Source organism: Salmo trutta, chromosome 12 (genome assembly GCF_901001165.1).
Source record: "Salmo trutta chromosome 12, fSalTru1.1, whole genome shotgun sequence".
NCBI lineage: Eukaryota > Metazoa > Chordata > Actinopteri > Salmoniformes > Salmonidae > Salmo > Salmo trutta.
Window position 1 is genome coordinate 72,306,966 of NC_042968.1, and position 21,690 is coordinate 72,328,655.

At 42.3% G+C, this 21,690-nt stretch overlaps 1 protein-coding gene across 4 annotated transcripts in view; it reads left to right on the forward strand.

The window, feature by feature from the left end:
* The first annotated feature begins 6,473 nt into the window (after positions 1 to 6,473).
* Positions 6,474 to 21,690, forward strand: part of LOC115204100 (nuclear pore complex protein Nup214) — a 62,344-nt gene continuing 47,127 nt past the window's right edge. For all 4 annotated transcript variants that reach the window (XM_029769419.1, XM_029769420.1, XM_029769417.1 and 1 more), the window contains exons 1-16: positions 6,474 to 6,752; positions 8,928 to 9,123; positions 9,277 to 9,431; positions 9,776 to 9,974; positions 10,096 to 10,166; positions 10,288 to 10,351; positions 10,490 to 10,593; positions 10,680 to 10,786; positions 10,971 to 11,037; positions 11,562 to 11,688; positions 14,173 to 14,331; positions 14,501 to 14,975; positions 15,084 to 15,223; positions 17,277 to 17,359; positions 17,459 to 17,542; positions 21,461 to 21,610. In XM_029769419.1, the coding sequence (XP_029625279.1) occupies positions 6,711 to 6,752; positions 8,928 to 9,123; positions 9,277 to 9,431; positions 9,776 to 9,974; positions 10,096 to 10,166; positions 10,288 to 10,351; positions 10,490 to 10,593; positions 10,680 to 10,786; positions 10,971 to 11,037; positions 11,562 to 11,688; positions 14,173 to 14,331; positions 14,501 to 14,975; positions 15,084 to 15,223; positions 17,277 to 17,359; positions 17,459 to 17,542; positions 21,461 to 21,610 (2,223 nt within the window). In that variant the 5' untranslated portion in view covers positions 6,474 to 6,710. The remainder of the gene's footprint in view (positions 6,753 to 8,927; positions 9,124 to 9,276; positions 9,432 to 9,775; positions 9,975 to 10,095; positions 10,167 to 10,287; positions 10,352 to 10,489; positions 10,594 to 10,679; positions 10,787 to 10,970; positions 11,038 to 11,561; positions 11,689 to 14,172; positions 14,332 to 14,500; positions 14,976 to 15,083; positions 15,224 to 17,276; positions 17,360 to 17,458; positions 17,543 to 21,460; positions 21,611 to 21,690) is intronic.

Below are 21,690 nucleotides of genomic sequence, written 5' to 3' on the forward strand. Positions count from 1 at the left end.
TCTTCTGTCTTCTTGTTTTATATTCCCTGTTTATCATTGTTATTTTTTTAAATAGGCCACATCAACATGTACCAGTCCTCGTTTAACTGGTATCAACAGCATGAATAGAGCAATTGGCATGGTAGGCCTATACAGTGTTGAGAAAACTCGGGAAACAAACATGACAGGTTTGATGTGTGATTACTGTGGACTGGCATGGTCTAGCTAGCTAGCTTACTGGGTATCCAACCATTTCAATGATTGTGTTGTTAAATAAAATGTCTAACATTATAGTAAACATTGTAAACATAGCATTTCATAGTTTATCTCTCCATTCTACCAATATTTGAGGATATGTTTTCATTCTCTTACCATCTTGAGGTTGATTTTCTCTCTGAGAAGCTCCTGTCTGATTTGGACACTTGCAAATTTGACGTCATGTCACATGTGAGTCTTGGGCAATGATGTATATGCCACGTTCAAATTCGTAACTTGTATACTTGTTGTAGAAAGAGTTTCCCAGGATTGGAAATGATGCAGACAATTACATTGATGGAAGCAACAATCTATCTGCAATATTAAAGCTGATCCACCCCCCCCCCAAAAAATATATATATATATATATTAAAGAGTTTCACATTTGGAAAGTATCAGAATCAACCAATAGGAAGCTCTACGCAAAAAAACGTACACAACATTTAACTCGGAGGTTGCGAGTTCCCAAGTTGACTTGAACGTGGCATTACACCCTGGATTCCGCGTTGAAGACAACTCGGAAACTCAGAACCTCCGAGTTAAAATGTGCGTTTGATTTTTTGCGTTGAGCTTCCTATTGGTGGATTGCTGGTGCCCTTGCCGCATTCAAGACAACTCGGAAACTTGGATCCTCTGAGTTAAAATGTGCGTTCGTTTTTTGCGGAGAGCTTCCAATCTACAGCGAGTCTGGAATTTCCAATTTCTGAGTTGTCTTAAACGTGGCTTATGCATTCGCCAATGAGAGGCTTTGAAGCCACCGGCCATATTGGTACTCCTCGGAATTCCAGAGGTGTATTTGATCTGGTATATTTGATCTGCGCATGTGCCAGCACCGGTAGCACACGCCTCAGCTCTATTGTGCCAGTAAAGTGACTTCGGAAGAACTGAAAGTATGCATCTTAGAAATACTTTTCCTATACAAACTTTAAATGTCTGAACTCGGAATCAAATAGGCTTCACAAAAATAACATGGTCGCAGTGGTAGAACGTTTATTTTATTGTTCATTTTCTGCATTTGTTTAAGTTCCATCAGGTAGCCTGATTTAGAAGGTGTCCATGTAAACCGGATTATTAGAGAAAACGGTCTTCTTGCGAAGCATAAACGTTTTAAATCTGACTATCCACAATAATCATAGAATTGTGTGCGTGTAACTGTACTCAATGTTTCAAGGACAAAATTACCTGTCATTAAGTATTTTTTTGTTAAAGTGGGGACAGCAACATTGGTGCTCTCAAAAAAGTATACTTTAAGGAAAATGTTTTTATATGTTTTATTTATTTCTATGTTTAGCTCAATATCATTTAAATGAGTATATTATAGAATAAACGTGGCAAAAGTGAATGTAGATTAATAAATTCATTTTTATAGCTTCCAAAATATAGCTTTTTTACAACGATGGGGGAGTACTAAAATGGAGGCTGGCTTCAAAACATTGTCCCATGGTATTCATCTATATATAAAGCATTGGTCTCGGCGATACCTCTCTTCTGAACGGAACCGAGCATGCCCATCGCTCTGGGTTTGATTATTCTGCCTTGCAGATTACTTTTGTGCGTCACTCCCATTACCATTTTCCTAGAAGCAGGATATTATCAAAGACAATACAGTATGTAGAAACTCTGTGATATTATGCTGGCAGCAATATCCCTATTATTTATATTTTAAATAAGAGTCCCTCTGCAAAAACATGCTGTTGTACAAATGTTTTTCACAGCATTGCAACCACCTTTGAAAAAATAAGTGGATAATTTTACATTTTGTTTTTAGTATTGTATCATTTATACCAGCATCACTTTTGAAAGTTTACACAAATACTGGTATGTTGAAAGGTATTTTGTAGGCTATATTTAAATACACTTTTACTAAAATACAGAAATATGTTCATCTATGGATTTCACATGATTGGGAATACAGACATGCATCTGTTGGTCACAGATTCATTTAAAATAAAATTCAATAAAACGTTATTTGCCAATAAAATGTTATTTGGGGTGGCAGCGTAGCCTAGTGGTTAGAGCATTGGACTAGTAACCAAAAGGTTGCAAGTTCAAATCCCTGAGCTGACAAGGTACAAATCTGTTGTTCTGCCCCTGAACAAGGCAGTTAACCCACTGTTCATAGGCCGTCATTGAAAATAAGAATTTGTTCTTAACTGACTTGCCTAGTTAAATAAAGGTAAAAATAAACATGTGCTGAATACTTGTGAAATGCTTACTTACAAGCCCTAAACCAACAATGCAGTTTTAAGAGTTAAGAAAATATTTACTAAATACGTTTTTTTTTTTAAAGTAACACAATAACGAGGCTATATACAGCTGGTAACGGTACTGAGTCAAAGTGCAGGGGTACAGGTTCGTTGAGGTAATTGTACATAGGTAGGGGTAAAGTGACTATGCATATAGTCCGGGTAGCCCTTTGATTAACTGTTCAGCATTCTTATAGCTTGGGGGTAGAAGTTGTTAAGGAGTCTTTTGGATCTAGACAGTACCGCTTGCCATGCAGTAGCAGAGAGAATAATCTATGACTAGGGTGTCTGAAGTCTGATCATTTTCCACAGGCCACAAAAAAAGGTAGGGGAGTGGATCAGAAAAACAGTCAGTATCTGGTGGGATCCCCATTTGCCTCATGCAGTGCGACACATTGAGGTGATCAGGCTGTTGATTGTGGCCTGTGAAATGTTGTCCCAATCCTCTTCGAGGGCTGTGCGAAGTTGCTGGATATTGGCGGGAACTGGAACCCGCTGTCGTGCAATTTGATCCAGAGCATCCCAAACAGGCTCAATGGGTGACAAGTCTGGTGAGTATGCAGGCCATGGAAGAACTGGGACATTTTCCGATTCCTGGAATTGTGTACAGATTCTTGCAACATGGCGTTGTGCATTATCATGTTGAAACATGAGGTGATGGCGGCGGATGAATGACATGACAGTGGGCCCCAGGATCTCGTCACAGTATCTCTGTGCATTCAAATTTCTGTCAATAAAATGCAATTGTGTTTGTTGTCTGTAGCTTATGCCTGCCCATACCATAACCCCACCACCACTATGGGGCACTCTGTTCACAACGTTGACATCAGCAAACCGCCCGCCTACACGACGCCATGCTGGCAGCTCCCTGGTACAGTTGAAACCGGGACTCATCCATGAAGAGTACACAGCCACTAGCGTGCCAGTGGCCAGGGAAGGTGAGCATTTGCCCACTGAAGTCAGTTACGACGCCAAACTGCAGTCAGGTCAAGACCCTTGTGAGCATGACAAGCACGCAGATGAGCTTCCCTGAGATGGTTTCTGACAGTTTGTGCAGAAATTCTTCTGTTGTGTAAACCCACACTTTCATCAGCTGTCCGGGTGGCTGGTCTCAGATGCTCCCGCAGGTAAAGAAGCTGTGGATGTGGAAGTCCTGGGCAGGCGTGGTTACACGTGGTCTGCGGTTGTGAGGCCGGTTGGACATACTGCCAAATTATATAAAACGGCATTGGAGGTGGCTTATGGTATTCTCTGGCAACAGCTCTGGTGGACATTCCTGCAGTCAGCATGCCAATTGCACACTCCCTCAAAACTTGACACATCTGTGGCATTGTGTTGTGTGACAAAACTTTACATTTTAGAGACTGCACTGTTGGTTAGGGGCTCGTAATTAAAAATGTCACTGTAAGGTCTACACCTGTTGTATTTGGCGCATGTGACTAATCAAATTGGATTTGATTTGGCCTTTTGTCTCCAGCACAAGGTGAACCTGTATAATGATCATGCAGTTTAATCAGCTTCTTGATATGCCACACCTGTCAGGTGGATGGATTATCTTGCTCACTAACAGGGATGTAAACAAATGTGCACAACATTTTACATGGGTTTAAAAGAGTGCTGGTGACTGTAACGGTTGTTGTCTGGAATGGAGGACCAAAACGCAGCAGGAATGTGGATGCTCATCTTGATATTTATTTGAAAATAAAGTGAACACCAAAATAACAACGCACTCACGAACAACCAAACAGTCTTGTCATGCTCACACACACACACACACACACACACACACACACACACACACACACACACACACACACACACACACACACACACACACACACACACACACACACACACACACACACACACACACACACACACACACACACACAAAACAAGAAACAATCTCCCACAAACACTAAACCTAACACATACCCATATATAGGACTCCCAATCAGAGGCAACGAGAAAACACCTGCCTCCAATTGAGAGTCCAACCCCAATAAACCAGACATAGAAATACAAAAGACCAGAGACCACATAGAAATACAAACATAGAACATTACCCAAAAACCCGGAAATAATAAATCAAACATAAAACAAATACCCTCTGCCACGTCCTGACCAAACTACAATAACAAATAACCCTTATACTGGTCAGGACGTGACAGTGACTCCTTACTCCACCCACTCCATTCACTGCAATGCAATACACTGAGTAAACCAAACATTAGGATCACCTTCCTAATATTGAGTTGCACCCCTCCTCTCCCCTTTTGCCCTCAGAACAGCCTTAATTTGTTGGGACATGGGCTTTACAAGGCGTCGAAAGCATTCCACAGGGATGCTGGCCCATGTTGACCAGCAGTGTTGCAATTCTTGACACAAGCTGGTGTGCCTGGCACCTACTACTATAGCCCATTCAAAGGCACTTAAATATTTTGTCCTGCCCATTCACCCTCTGAATGGCACACATACACAACCCTTGTCTCAATTGTCTCAAGGCTTAAAAATCATTTTATAACCTGTCTCCTCCCCTTCATCTACACTTGAATTTAACAAGTGACATCAATAAGGGATCATAGCTTTCACCTGGTCAGTCTATGTCATGGAAAGAGTAATGGTTTGTACACTCAGTGTTTATGGGACAGTTACTGGCTTGTAAAGAGAACTTTTCATACTCGTCTCAGCTAAGGTGGTGTGGGAAATACTCTGTAGGGCATCTAGTAACCAAATAACTCCTAGTAAAGTATAAGTGTTCAACTGGTTTAAAGTGTATTTCATCCTCATATTGTGCTTGCTTAGGTCTTTAAATAAGGCAAGACGAAGGCTAAGTAATAATCACTTTTTCTAAGAAATTACAATTTGGAGAGATGGAGAGGTGGGTTTAAGAAAATTGTTAGAACGCTGTACATAATTGGGGTGATATAAACATATATCAACATGATTTTGCTAGCATACTACCTCAAAAATATTTTATTTGGTCAGGCCAAGCGATTAACATGATGCATTTTTTGGTTCATGTCAAGACTGGCCTTGGGCTGGTTTATATGTGTAAAGGTGCAGCCATTTCCATTACCATTAGCTTAATCTAATTACTTTAACAGATATGTTAGTCCATCATTGTTTACATTGTGTTTTTGAAGCAGTTGACTTCTCAAGTAATCAATTGCTAATAATCGGCATTTGGTACCTCCATTGGGGCAAGGCAAGAGTGTATGAAAGTCTAGTATGGAATGACATTTTATTTCACACTGGAAGCAAGCAGGGTAAGCAAAAGAAAAAGTGTTATGGTGTTTTGTCTTCCCAAGTGATATTCATCAAAATAACAGTACATTTATTTATTATTTTGGAATAATATAACATTCAAAACTAAATGCATATGTCTATAACACATGTTTATAACACAGTCCCCCTCCAAAGTTACACATATTTGGTTAGTAGAGACATTACTGAGTATTTTCCACCCCACTTTAGATGATACGGGTAGAAAGGTTTTCTCTCTGCAATTCAATATGTATTCTATGTACAGTGTATTGCATAGGGGGCTATGGAGGGGGTGGAGTGAAAAACCATCAGCAGGCGGTGGGACACAGTCCCCCTCAAAAACGTAACATATCTGGTTAGTGTAGAGACCCTACTGAGTATTTCCCAACTCACTTTAGTAGAGGCAGGTAGAAAAGTTCTCTTTGCATCCCAATATTGTATTCCCCACATTTAAAAAAAAATGTTTTCATAAATTACTTATTGACTTTTCTTGTTGGCACAATAAAAGTGGCCATTGATTAAAACGCAATATCTTTTGAATAAGTTGTCCACATTGCAATGTTTTGATATTCAGGCTTATATTTTCAAGGAATTCCTCATTACCATACGACAGTGACGTCATCATTTGTGCTGCTGGCAGAATACCCGTTCTTATATTATGCCGCGTTCAACACAAATCGGAATTAGGAAACTCCAACATTGCTGACTTGCTGTTTTTTGAAAGTGGGACGTGTGAAACTACAACCAAACAGCATAATCGAAATATCCGATTTTCCTAGTTCCGACTATTACATGAACGCGGTATAATACCTTCGTGAATAATGCTTGTGTCACTTCCGTATTGCATTTCACAAAATTCGAGCGCGGTATGATTTCGTTTCATGTGGAAACGAAAAGTTAAGCCGTGTATATTTCTTAGAGTTCGGCTGTAGCCAAAACAAATATACCTGCTGTTATTTCAACATGAGTGACGACCCTGACTCTCCTCCCGAAAGGGAAATGAAGGTAGGCACACTAGTGTACGTAGTGTAGCTTGCTAGGTTCAGGTTGCGGCAGTAGCTTACTTGCGCAGCAAGTGGTTTGTTAGCTAGATAGATAACGTTAGCTAAAGGCAACATAGACGGGTTAACTCGTATTTGTTTCGGCCTGGGGATAACCTTCCAACTGAAGTACTGTATGGGCTATTCCTTACTGCCAAATCCCCACAATGTTACTGGCTAACGTTAGAAGCTTGCCTGAACTTTAGTGAAAGATAGCTAGCTAAGGCAGACTCCGCTAGGTAGCTAACAACAACATCACGAACATCAATATGTCTCCATAAAAGCAAAGGAACTTTATGGATTAACAGTTGATAGCTAACGTTACCTAAGCTAGCTGTGTACAATTGGGTGTCTAACACTGACCTTAAGCTGTAACTTAGTAAGTAACGTTAGTTAGCTACTAACCACTGTACATTTATTTGTTACATACATTTTTTGAATGAACAATAGCACACGTACAAAAACAGAAATATACAGACAAGCGTGCATAAACATAGCTACGTAGACAGGGGTATTACATGTCAAAATACATTTTAAATTTGTCAAAGTTTTATGGTACGTACTTTTTTGTTTTTACATTTACTGACCATTTCGTTTCAGTTCTATCTTAAACAATGTAAAGATGGGTTTGTTCTTCGCCCACTTCATCTATATGGATAAATAATCTTGACCTTTTAGGCATAGTGACAAAGAAAAAGCCATATCTCAGACTGGCCAATAAAAAGAAAAGATTAAGATGGGCAAAAGAACAGACACTGGACAGAGGAACTCTGCCTAGAAGGGCAGCATCCCGAGTCGCCTCTTCACTGTGGACGTTGAGACTGGTGTTTTGCGGGTACTATTTAATGAAGCTGCCAGTTGAGGACTTGTGATGCGTCTGTTTCTCAAACTAGACACAAATGTACTTGTCCTCTTGCTCAGTTGTGCACTGGGGCCTCCCACTCCTCTTTCTATTATGGTTAGATCCAGTTTGCGCTGTTCTGTGAAGGGAGTAGTACACAGCGTGGTACGAGATCTTCAGTTTCTTGGCAATTTCTCGCATGGAATAGTTCTCATTTCTGTTTCTGGCCATTTTGAGCCTATAATCGAACCTGCTGATGCTCCAGATACCCAACTAGTCTAAAGAAGGCCAGTTTCGTTGCTTCTTTAATCAGTACAACAGTTTTCAGCTGTGCTAACATAATTGCAAAAGGGTTTTCTAATGATCAATTAGCCTTTTAAAATGATACATTTGGATTAGCTAACACAACGTGCCATTGGATCACAGGAGTGATGGTTGCTGATAATGGGCCTCTGTACGGCTATGTAGATATTACATAAAAAACAAGCCGTTTCCAGCTACAATAGTCATTTACAACATTAACAATGTCTACACTGTATTTCTGATCAATTTGATGTTATTTTAATGGACAAAAAATGTGCTTTTCTTTCAAAAACAAGGACATTTCTAAGTGACACCAAACTTTTGAACAGTAGTTTATATTTACATTTTAGTCATGTAGCAGACGCTCTTATCCAGAGCGACTTACAGTAGTGAATGCATACATTTCATTTCATACATTTTTTATTTTCTTTTTTCTACTGGCCCCCCGTGGGAATCGAACCCACAACCCTGCCGTTGCAAACACCATGCTCTACCAACTGAGCCACAGGGAAGGCTATATCACAACAGGTGTAAATATATGGGTCAGGACAGTGTTATGTCTGCTGATATGACATTGTTATAACTGTCATAATGTGTTATAATGGTGGGTGTCAAGTAAAACCTACTACTAACCTACTAGTTACCTACTACTGATGACCTTTCCTTTAAATGTACCTCTTAAAACTGCTACTCTAGCGACAACCATTTATGAATGTTGTGCTCTAAATCTTGTTTTTGCTATTAATAGGAGCATTTTTTCCCCAGAAGGCATTCATTCAGCTACTAGCTATCCCAACATTGGTGATAGTGGTACTATAATAAAGCACCACTAACTACCTATTTGACTTATTTACAAATCTAACTCATCCAATCAACAACAAATGTTTATTAACATAGTCAAAATGTTCTTTACAGGTCTTAAACCAGCAGCCTACAGTACAAGACTTTCATTGCTATCACGGTCATTAATAAGTATTTTCTTATTATTTTATGCAGGATTTTCAGTTCCGGCAAATGAAGAAAACCCGGGTATTTGATTCACCTGATGACCTGCCAAAGGATAGATCAAGTCTACTTGCCATCTCAAACAAATTCGGACTGACATTTGTTGGACTAGACAAAAAGATCAAGGTGTACCGCACGCGGGACATCCTAGCTGCAGACAAAGTTGAGGGGAACTCCAATGAAATAAGTAAGAATGTCCTTAAATTGGTCATTCCATCGTGTACAGTTTTGGCTAAGCAAAGACTGTTAATGGCTTGCCTTGGCCAATTTGACTTGATTTCTACCTTTTTCTCTACATCTTACTCCCTTCTCTCTCTTATCCCCTTTCTCTCTCCCTTAGTTGAGGGGATAGCAGCCTTGACTGATGTACCTGTGGAGTTGCCTGTGCACAACCTGGGCCTCAGTAGTGATGAGCTCACCCTGTCAGTCAGCGGCATGTCAGAAGAGTCTGGCCTGTCATTGGACTTCTACGACGTCCGCACCTTCATCAACAAGGTGATTTACTAACTCTCATAACAACCCCCACCTGCTAATGGAGCAGATGGATCGGTTTATGTTCTAGTATCTGCTGCAATATGTGTGTTCTCTTCATTTTTCATTAGGATCTGTTATGGCCTGCTTTTTTGAGAGGCAATATGTCCATCTTTGGAGGACAGTGTTAGAAAACCACTTTTTTTCAGAGTGAAGTGATACGGTTTTGTCATGGTGAAACAGAGTTCAGAGTTCAAGCTTTGATATCAACCACAAGCACACTAAGACTAGTCACCCCCACTTCTTCAGTTCCATATTTTCCCCACACACTTAATCCCCTCACTTCTATGGCTGTCCCCTTTCTCCAGGCCCGACTGCAGAAGTTGCCATTTGTGACTCTGCGACCTGGAGTCGGCCTGGGCATAATTGTGCAGGACCTCAAATGGAACCCGGTGCAGGCGTCCATGCTGGCCACCTGTCTGTCTGACGGCAGCATGATGGTGCTTGAGGTCACAGACAGCGTCACAGTGCAGGCCCAGCTCCCCGCCACCGAAGGAATCACCTGTGGTGAGTGTGACATAATGTGTCATCACTTTAAAGATTACATGCTGAAATTATTTACATTTTCATGTGATTATCATTTATACAGTTTTGCTCACTATTTCTGTCATCTTCTCTCTTCATACAGTATGCTGGAGTCCCAAAGGAAAGCAAGTGGCAGCAGGAAAAATGAATGCAACAGTCAGTCAGTACACTCCAGTAAGTCTGACCCAACAACTCCAGCATAGTACAGTAATTGTAGACACACTCATTATTCCTGTGCCGTGTGTATGATGTAGTATACGCCCTGGTGTGACTCTGACTCTGCTCTCCTGAACAGGGGCTTCAGGAGAAGAAAGTAATCCCTTGCCCAAGCTTCTACAGTTCTGACAACCCTGTCAAAGGTAAACTAGACACAGATCCCGCTGGCCTGAAGCAATAAACCTCTTATCCTTTTTAGACATTTTCAGTGCCTTTATTCTCCGGCCAAATAACCCGAATCTCACAGATATGTTTTCTTTGTGTTGTCCTTTCTCTGCCAGTACTTGATGTGCAGTGGCTGAGTACGTTTGTGTTTGCCGTGGTGTATGCAGCAGCCGATGGCTGTCCAGAAACACCCCCTGAACTGGTGGTGATCTCCCTCCCTGTGAGTAGTACCGCTGCTCAGTGACAGAAATGTTTTCCTTCCTGATAGATTGTGACATTTTGACAATTAACATGATGATCTGACAGACAAAGACCGAGAAGAGGGAGGAGAGGTACCTGAACTTCAACGACCCCGTCTACGGCACCTGCACAGAGAGACAGCTGCACTACTTCCTCAGCCACATAGAGGACTGGTGAGACGCTGCCCACTCTGTATTCTGCCCTGCCTGTGTACAGAACACTGCGAAAGCTAAAAAGCTCTTGTTTGTAGAAAGTGGCTTTTGTATGCGTACTCAGTTGGTATAAGCTCTGTTCTGTTTTGAGGAACAACCGTGAGGTTGGTTAATCACATATACTCGTTGTTTCTCCTTCTTTCAGGGATGTTGTTCTTGCCGCATCGGCAGCCTCCATTGAAGTCAGTGTCATTGCCAAGCAAGAAGATAAGGTAATATTTGGGGACCAGCTATTGGTTTGATTCTCACCTTGGGTCTTAGAAACTATAGCAGGTCAATGTGGATTTCTCAACTTCAGATGTCTTTGTGCACCACATAGTCAGATCCATTAGGTACCTCCCACAAGCAAACATCACCTCAGCATCTTCTGATAAATTATTATAGAGTAGCAAAGCCTGGGCGGCAGGTAGCCTAGCGGCTAAGAGCGTTGGGCCAGTAACCAAAAAGTTGCTGGTTCGAAATCTGCCGTTCTGTCCTTGAGCAAGGCTGTTAACTCCAAACAACAACTACTCCCCGGGCGTGATGACTTGGACGTCGATTAAAGCAGCCCCCGCACCTATCTGATTAAGAGGAGTTGGGTTAAATGTGGAAGACACATTTCGGTTGAATGCATTCCGTTGTGCAACTGACTAGGTATCACCTTTCCCTTCCCAAAGGCCAACTGATGTTGATCAAGTGAGCAACTGAGTGTCTATGTTATGTAACATCTGCCATGTGCTGTTGTGGTGTTGTTCAGTCCAACTGGGAGCTATGGCTGCTGGAGGACGCCAGTAGGGGAGAGCTGCCTGTTTCACAGAATAACGACGACACGCTGCCTTTGGGCCTGGCCATCGTCTACACCAGCCAGCAGGAGATCCACATCAGTGAGTGGTTGCTGCTCTCTCCTCTTCCAACTTTCTAGATTCTTCTATGACCCCATTCCAAAACGGTCACTAGATCCTTGACCCGCATTAGGATTTGTAAATGTTTAAAGTAAGCTATTTGACAGACACTTCCGCCAACCTGCCATATTGTTACCAGTCCAGTTCGCTCAGATCTGAGAATGTAGAGTACACAGGAAGCTTCAAGCAAAATAAGATGGTGAACCATTTCGAATCAGCTGATATGTTGGTAAAACCAACAGTGAATGATGCACTTCAATTAGAAGCATAGTTCAACTTTTTTTAATACACTGTTGTCGTGTCTTTGGCTATGCCGGATTAAGTGATATGACATGCTAACTTATAAAATTATTTCTCTGTAATTGATATTACCTGATTAAGCTAATCATGTAAATGTAATTAACTAGAAAGTCGGGGCACCACAGAAGAACGTTTATAGAGCTGTTATCCTCTGAATAAACTCTTAAAATACTTAGTAATATTTTACATCGATAGCAGTCAATCTTAACCCGTATGTTGTTTCAGTCTCATCATGAAAGTTGTAATTCTTGGTTATCTGCACGAACCCAGTCTTTACTAAAATCATCCATACATCAATTGTCTTAAAATCATTTATTTACTACACTAAGTAATTAACAGAAAACATACAAACAGCAATTATCGTCACCAAGGATTGGCATAGTAATGTGCCCTACTGGCTAACAAGCATGGCTGGTCTGTTAGACAATGGGTCATAAAACGGTAAGCTGAGAAGTTACACAGAGTTCATTAATATTAACAATTGACAATTGAAGGCTCACTCATTCGGGAACATTTGCAATCAATATATATTTACGCTCATGTGTCGTCGGGATTCTTGTTGGAGAGTTTTGTTCTGATGGAGAGTTTGTCAGCGTTCTCTCTCTCTCACTCTCGGTTAGAATGGATCTGTCAGAGCGACATTCATGAATGTCGTCATAGAATGGATGTGGTTGGTCTTCGCGTTCGATGATATAATTTACTTAGCTGCAGACTAATAATTAATATCAAAGACTTGTTCTTATTCTGTCGATATCGATAGTCTAAAAGTTAACCACGTGGTATGGTTCACTTTCAGTAGAGTACTTGGCTGGTCAAACCTATGGGCCAAACTCACGATGGAGTGGAGGCCTGGTCTGTAGAAATGTAAATCAGGGGGTGTTTTATAGGGCCCAGAGAACAGGCTTGTCAAATGACGCCTGGTCCTGTATGTGTCCCTGGGGGCGTGCCTATGACTGAGCTAGACTTGGTTACAGAAATATAATTCTATCACATTAACATCAGTACATAGCATCTCAATGTATTACAAATAGCTTTATCCTTAATAATACATTGTATACAACCATGTGGATTCAGTCTCATCGCTGAGGCTATCATGTAGACCGTTTTAGGGTAATATGGCTATATTGTCTCTTCTGAGTATCACAAAATTGTACCAAGCGGATCAGTTCGTAGCTGGAGTCTTCATCAATCTTCCATATCTTCTCCAGAACACACATGTCGCTAGGTTCTCCAATTCTATGAGTTGGAAGAATTTCCTTTGTCTCTCTATGAAACATGTTGTAGTAGATTCTCCTCTTGGAATTTTTACAACCCTGGGTTGGGGGGGAAGGTAGGTTGGGTGATGGTACAAAGGGGAGGGGGTCAACTGTCCTTCCTGTACCCAAAGAGGCCAACGTCATGACACTGTGCAACGTTCATCTCCTTAGTAGCAGTTGGTAGGCAACGCTGGTTGGCGCAGTGGTCTTTTTGGGCAGCTGTGAGATGAAAAGTGACAAGCTACTGTCTCAGAATCTACTGTTTAAGCAGTCAGACAGTCACATAGCACCACTGATGTTGCTGTCTGGGCTACCCACTCAAAAGGACTCCACCAGCAAACCAAATCAGCAGTTTGTGCAGCATTTTGAAATGATTGTACTCTGATCAAACCCAAGTGAGACCTCAGCTGTATTGGAGAGAAAGAGCGAGGGAGAGATTGAGGCCCACGCTCATTACAATGACTCAGACAAAGGAAATGACAACAAACAGCATAGCCAGACAAGCATGTCTGAGAATGTTGATGAGGTTTACCTTGAGCTTTCCAAACTTGTGTTTTCTCTATGGAGAGCAGTCTCAGGCAATCACACTCATTATTTGTCTCATCACACTGGCCTTAGTGATGGTGCTCGGGGCTTTATTTCTTATTAAGACCTTAAGGTCTCTTAATTCACACAGAAATATAGCCCTTCCTATGCTCTGTCCTTGTACTTATCTCAGCTTTTGTGTGTGTGTGGGCGTGCATCTGCCTCAAGAGCTTTAGTGTGTTTGTGTGCCTTTCAATGGCTGTGTGTTTGCTTTTGTGTTGAAGTCTGTGTGTTTATGCCTGTGGGTTTCTCTCTGACTACCCATACTTGTACTGCACTTCTCATTGGCCCTCTAACATATCTATCACCTCAACTGTCATTACAGCTGATGAGAAGACTCTTCCCCCGGTACCCACTCTGCTGCTGCTGTCTACAGACGGAGTGTTGTGCCCCTTTTCACTGCTCAACCTTAACCCTGGGGCCAAGCAGCTGGTTGCTGCCCCCACCAACCTGGCTCTGGATGGAGAGAGACTGCCCCCTGCGGGTCTGGAGGAACTTTTTCATATTTACAAATAGTTGTATTTATTTTCTGTCTCACTGGAGACATTTGTCTTATGATACTTGCTATACCTATACTACTAACATACTGTGGAGTACTTATAATAGTGTTGTGATATGGCCCACTAAAACCAGCGCTCTCCTCTGCTTTGCAGGTTCTGCAGCTCCCCCGCCCCCTTACCCAACCACACTCTCATCAACCCTTGGGTCGTTCCCTCCTCTCCGCCCCCCCTCGTCCCCCACGCAGACTCCCCCTGCCTCCCTGTTCACCACCACAGCCCCTGCCCCAGCTCCAGTCTCCTCATCCGGCTTCTCATTCTCCATGCCCCCTTCCTCTTCCACTGCTCCTCCCGCCTTGTCCCTCGAGGGCTACACGGCCTTCAGCGCGGCCCCAGCCTCGGGCACCTCCGCTGGTTTCTCCTTTGCCTCCAAGCCCCTGACTGATACCCCCGCCGCAGCCTCCTCCTTCTCCTTCAGTGCCCCCAAGCCTCCAGTGGTGGAGACTACTCCAGACCCCTCCCCCACTTTGACGCCCACCCCCCAGCGCCTGGCCACCGCCTCCCCTATCACGGTGCTCCGAGGTACCCCCGAGCCAGCCACTCCCGCTGTGAAGATGAACCTCAATGACCGGTGAGAGGAGAGTTTGATATAACTTGTTGAATAACTTTTACTGTGTTCACATATCTCTTAGATGCTAGCTGGCTGACTTGGCTAGATATATTTGTTTCTGTTGCTCAGGTTCCTGGCAGTGGAGACCCCTGCTCCAGCTGCAGTTCCAGCCTCTCTGCCCTTCTCCTTCACCCCCAAACCTGCCTTCTTTGAACCCACTAGCCAGCCCGCCCCGCTGCCCATTGCCACAAGGCCTACAGCCTTGCCAGGTAAGGAGAATGATGAGCTTTACAGCATTATTTATACATATTTATATGAATGGCTTTGATAAAATAATACAATTTTAATTTGTATACCAACATTAGCATATTTGTCAAATCAAATTTGATTTGTCACAAACACATGGTTAGCGGATGTTAATGTGAGTGTAGCGAAATGCTTGTGCTTCTAGTTCCGACCATGCAGTAATATCTAACAATAATCTTAACAATTTCACAACAACTACCTTATACACACAAGTGTAAAGGAATTAATAAGAATATGTACATAAAAATATATGAATGAGTGATGGCCGAACGGCATAGGCAAGATGCAGTAGATGGTATAGAGTACAGTATATACATATGAGATGAGTAATGTAGGGTATGTAAACATTATATAAAGTGGCATTGTTTAAAGTGGCTAGTGATACATTTATTACATACATTTTTCCATTATTAAAGTGGCTTGAGTTGAGTCAGTATGTTGGCAGCAGCCACTCAATGTTAGTGATGGCTGTTTAACAGCCTTGAGATAGAAGCTGTTTTCCAGTCTCTCGGTCCCCGCTTTGATGCACCTGTACTGACCTCGCCTTCTGGATGATAGCAGGGTGAACAGGCAGTGGCTCGGGTGGTTGTTTTCCTTGATGATCTTTTTGGCCTTCCTGTGACATCGGGTGGTGTAGGTGTCCTGGAGGGCAGGTAGTTTGCCCCCGGTGATGCGTTGTGCAGACCTCACTACCCTCTGGAGAGCCTTACGGTTATGGGCGGAGCAGTTGCCATACCAGTCGGTGATACAGCCCGACAGGATGCTCTCGATTGTGCATCTGTAAAAGCTTGTGTGTTTTTGGTGACAAGCCGAATTTCTTCAGCCTCCTGAAGTTGAAGAGGCACTGCTGCACCTTCTTCACCACGCTGTCTGTGTGGGTGGACCATTTCAGTTTGTCCGTGATGTGTCCGCCGAGGAACTTAACTTTCCACCCTCTCCACTGCTGTCCTGTCGATGTGGATAGGAGGCTGCTCCCTCTGCTGTTTCCTGAAGTCCACGATCCTCTCCTTTGTTTTGTTGACATTGAGTGTGAGGTTATTTTCCTGACACCACACTCCGAGGGCCCTCAATCAAGCCTACCACTGTAGTGTCGTCTGCAAACTTGATGATTGAGTTGGAGGCGTGCATGGCCACGCAGTCGTGGGTGAACAGGGGGTACAGGAGAGGGCTGAGAACGCACCCTTGTGGGCGGGGTCGAGACCCAGGGACTCGAGCTTAATGACGAGTTTGGAGGGTACTATGGTGTTAAATGCTGAGCTGTAGTCGATGAACAGCATTCTTACATAGGTATTCCTCTTGTCCACATGGGTTAGGGCAGTGTGATTGCGATTGCATCGTCTGTGGACCTATTGGGGGGGTAAGCAAATTGGAGTGGGTCTAGGGTGTCAGATAGGGTGGAGGTGATATGGTCCTTGACTAGTCTCTCAAAGCACTTCATGATGACGGAAGTGAGTGCTACGGGGCGGTAGTCATTTATCTCAGTTACCTTGGCTTTCTTGGGAACAGGAACAATGGTGGCCCTCTTGAAGCATGTGGGAACAGCAGACTGGGATAAGGATTGATTGAATATGTCCGTAAACACACCAGCCAGCTGGTCTGCTCATGCTCTGAGGACGCGGCTGGGGATGCCGCCTGGGCCTGCAGCCTTGCGAGGGTTAACACGTTTAAATGTTTTACTCACATTGGCTGCAGTGAAGGAGAGCCTGCAGGTTTTGGTAGTGGGCCGTGTCAGTAGCACTGCATTGTCCTCAAAGCGAGCAAAGAAGTTGTTTAGTCTGTCTGGGAGCAAGACATCGTGGTCCGCGATGGGGCTGGTTTTTCTTTTGTAGTCCGTGATTGACTGTAGACCCTGCCACATACCTCTCGTGTCTGAGCCGTTGAATTGTGACTCTACTTTGTCTCTATACTGACTCTTAGCTTGTTTGATTGCGTTGCGGAGGGAATAGCTACACTGTTTGTATTCGGTCATGTTGTAGTTTGGTTTGTGATCCTTTATCCTTTCTGTCTCATCCCCAGTTCGCCCAGTCCAAACCAGTACACCCCCCATGGTTGCACAGAAACCTGCCCCAGCCACCCAGACAAGTGCACCCACTCCACAGGTATTAAAACATCAGCCTTCTCAGGTATTAGGCCAATCCATTTCTTGTAGTACTGGTCATAATTGTAGAGACAAAATCTGTCTGTGTTCCCTCCTGTAGGCAGCGCTGAGTGTGAAGGCCCTGGAGAGACAGCTGCAGCAGAGGAAGGACTCGGACCCAGTCATGGCTGGAATACTGGAGGAGGTAACAGATTCATCTAATGGTGTTTCTCTTAACCTCTTACATCTAGACATTCCGCTAGGGGAACACCTGCTCCAATATCCAATGATGGGCGTGGCGCGAAATACAAACTCCTCGAAAATCCGAAAACTTCAATTTTTCAAACATATGACTATTTTACACCTTTTTAAAGACAAGAGACTCCTTTATCTAACCACACTGTCCGATTTCAAAAAGGCTTTACAGCAAAAGCAAAACATTAGATTATGTCAGCAGAGTACCCAGCCAGAAATAATCACACCCATTTTTCAAGCTAGCATATAATGTCACAAAAAACAAAACCACAGCTAAATGCAGCACTAACCTTTGATGATCTTCATCAGATGACACTCCTAGGACATTATGTTATACAATACATGCATGTTCTGTTCAATCAAGTTCATATTTATATCAAAAACCAGCTTTTTACATTAGCATGTGACGTTCAGAACTAGCATTCCCACCGAACACTTCCGGTGAATTTACTAAATTACTCACAAAAAACATAACAAATATTTTAAGAATTATAGATACAGAACTCCTTTATGCAATCGCGGTGTCCGATTTTAAAATAGCTTTTCGGTGAAAGCACATTTTGCAATATTCTCAGTAGATAGCCCGGCCATGATGGCTAGCTATTTTGACACCCACCAAGTTTGGTACTCACCAAACTCAGATTTACTATAAGAAAAATTGGATTACCTTTGCTGTTCTTCGTCAGAATGCACTCCCAGGACTTCTACTTCATCACCCAATGTTCTTTTGGTTCCAAATAATCCATAGTTATATCCACATAGCGGCGTTTTGTTCGTGCGTTCAAGACACTATCCGAAGGGTAGCGAAGGGTGACGCGCCCGGCGCGTATCGTGACCAAAAAATTCAAAATATTCCATTACTGTACTTCGAAGCATGTCAAACGCTGTTTAAAATCAATTTTTATGCGATTTTTCTCGTAAAAAAACGATAATATTCCGACCGGGAGTCGTTGTTTTCGTTCAAAAACTGAAAATGTAAACATGGAGTCGTCTCGTGCACGCGCACCCCAGTCTCATTGTTCTCAGATCGACCACTTACCAAATGCGCTACTGTTTTTCAGCCAGAGACTGCAAAGTCATCATTCAACGTTCTGCCGCCTTCTGAGAGCCTATGGGAGCCTCAGAAAGTGTCACGTTACAGCAGAGATACTCTGTTTTGGATAGAGATGGCAAAGAAGGCCAAGAAATGGTCAGACAGGGTACTTCCTGTACAGAATCTTCGCAGGTTTTGGCCTGCCATTTGAGTTCTGTTATACTCACAGACACCGTTCAAACAGTTTTAGAAACTTTGGAGTGTTTTCTATCCAAAGCTAATAATTATATGCATATTCTAGTTTCTGGGCAGGAGTAATAACCAGATTAAATCGGGTACGTTTTTTATCCGGCCGTGAAAATACTGCCCCCTATCCATAAAAAGTTAAATCTGTAGTCTGCACAGGTGAAACAGCACCACTGTTTGTCCCAGCGCCTTTGTTATTGTTTTTTTTTGGTTGAGGAAACAGGCGAGAGTTTGGACACACCTACTCATTCAAGGGTTTTTCTTTATTTTGAGTATTTTCTACATTGTAGAATAATTGTGAAGACGTCAAAACTATGAAATAAAACCCCAAAAAACAAATAAAAATATATTTTAGTTTCTTCAAAGTAGCCATCCTTTGCGTTGATGACAGCTTTGCAGACTCTTGGCTTTCTCTCAACCAGCTTCATGAGGAATGTATTTCCAACAGTCTTGAAGGAGTTCCCACATATGCTGAGCACTTGTTGGCTGCTTTTCCTTCACTCTGCGGTCCAACTCATCCCAAACCATCTCAGTTGGGTTGAGGTTGGGTAAATGTCCCACTAAGCGCAAACCAGATGGAATGGCGTGTTGCTGCAGAATGTTGTGGTAGCCTTGCTGGTTAAGTGTTTCACCTGTTCACCTGTACATAGCCCATCTATAATTTAGCCCAAACTACTACCTCTTCCCCTACTGTATTTATTTCTTTTATTTATTATTTTGCTCCTTTGCACCATATTATTTATATTTTAACTTTGAACTTTCTTCAAATTATAAATCTACCATTCCAGTGTTTTGCATGCTATACTTTATTTACTTTGCCACCATGGCCTTTTTTGCCTTTTTTGCCTTTACCTCCCCTATCTCACATCATTTGCTCACATTGTATATAGTCTTATTTTTTTCTACTGTATCATTGATTGTAGTTTTACTCCATATGTAACTCTGTTTTTGGATGTTGTCGAACTGCTTTGCTTTATCTTGGCCAGGTCGCAATTGTAAATGAGAACTTGTTCTCAACTTGCCTAACTGGTTAAATAAAGGTGAAATAAAATAAAAGTGTGCCTTGAATTATAAAAAATCACTGACAGTGTCACAAGCAAAGCACCATCACACCACCACCTCCATGCTTCAGGGTGGGAACCATACATGTGGAGATCATCCGTTCACCTACTCTGCGTCTCCTAAAGACACGGCGGTTGGAACCAAAAATCAACAATTTGGTCTCATCAGACCAAAGAGCAGATTTCCACTTGTCTAATGTCCATTGCTCGTGTTTTTTTGCTCAAGCAAGTCTCTTCTTCTTATCGGTGCCCTTTAGTAGTGGTTTCTTTGCAGCAATTTGATGATGAAGGCCTGATTCACACAGTTTCCTATGAACAGTTGATGTTGAGACGTGTCTCTTACTTGAACTCTGAAGCATTTTTTTGGGCTGCAATCTGAGGCTGGTAACTCTAATGAACTTATCCTCTGCAGCAGAGGTAACTCTGGGTCTTCCTTTCCTGTGGTGGTCCTCATGAGAGACAGTTTCATCAGAGCACCTGATGGTTTTTGCAACTGCTCTTGAAGAAACTTTGAAAGTTCTTGAGGTTTTCCACATTGACTGACCTTCATGTAATGATGGACTGTCATTTCTCTTTGCTTATTTGATCTGTTCTTGCAGTAATATGGACTTGGTCTTTTACCAAACAGGGCTATCTTCTGTATACTACCCCTACCTTGTCACAACACAACAGATTGGCTCAAACGCATTAAGAACATATTAACCTTTAGCAAGGCACACCTGTTAATTGAAATGCATTCCAGGTGACTACCTCATGAAGCTGGTTGAGAGAATGCCAAGAGTGTGCAAAGCTGTCACCAAGGCAAAGGGTGGCTACTTTGAAGAATCTCAAATATAAAATATATTTTGATTTTGTTTGAATGCTTTTTGGGTTACTACATGATTCCATATGTGTTATTTAATAGTGTTGAAGTCTGAACTATTATTCTACAATGTAAAAAATGTAAAAAATGGTACTGTATAGAAGAAAGTATGTGGACACCCCTTCAAATTAGTGGATTTGGCTATTTCAGCCACACCCGTTGCTGACAGGTGTATAAAATCATGCAATCTCCATAGACAAACACTGGCAGTAGAAACTAGTGAAGACATCAAAACCTTACTGAAAAGCTCAGTGACTTACATAGTTTTGATGTCTTCACTATTATTCTACAATGTAGAAAATAGTAAAAATAAAGAAAAACCCTTGAATGAGTAGGTTTGTCCAAACTTGACTGGTATTGTATATTCTGGTGTTCTGTTGCGCGTGCAATGATGGCCGTTGTTTAAAGTAACTTTGTTGTTATAATATTCCAAACTGGCGTAGCTGTTTCACCAAGTAAGGATTCCAGATTTAAACTACTGCTATTTAATTACTTTTTAATTGTATTACTTAATGCTGTTTGTTGTCATAACCTCACATAATCACTGTAGTTAACCCACAAAGGAATCGAACCAACCACTTGGCTATTTCCAGCACCATGCTCCAATCATTTTACAGTGAGTATATTGTCATCATGGTAGCTTTATGCTGATTGTGTTCCTCTCAGATCGGCCATTTCCAGAAGGAGCTGGCTGACCTGAAGTCGCGCAGCCACAAGGCAGACTTTAGAGTGGGCACCATGGAGGAGATGAAGGAGCTGAGGAAAGAGTCTAAGGACCTGCACATCTTCACCCTGGAGATAAAAGAAACCACTGAGGTACGAACTGAATTTGATTACATTGTATTAAAATGAGAGGTAAGGCCAGTCTGAGTCAGGACATGAAGCTTGGTGAAGTT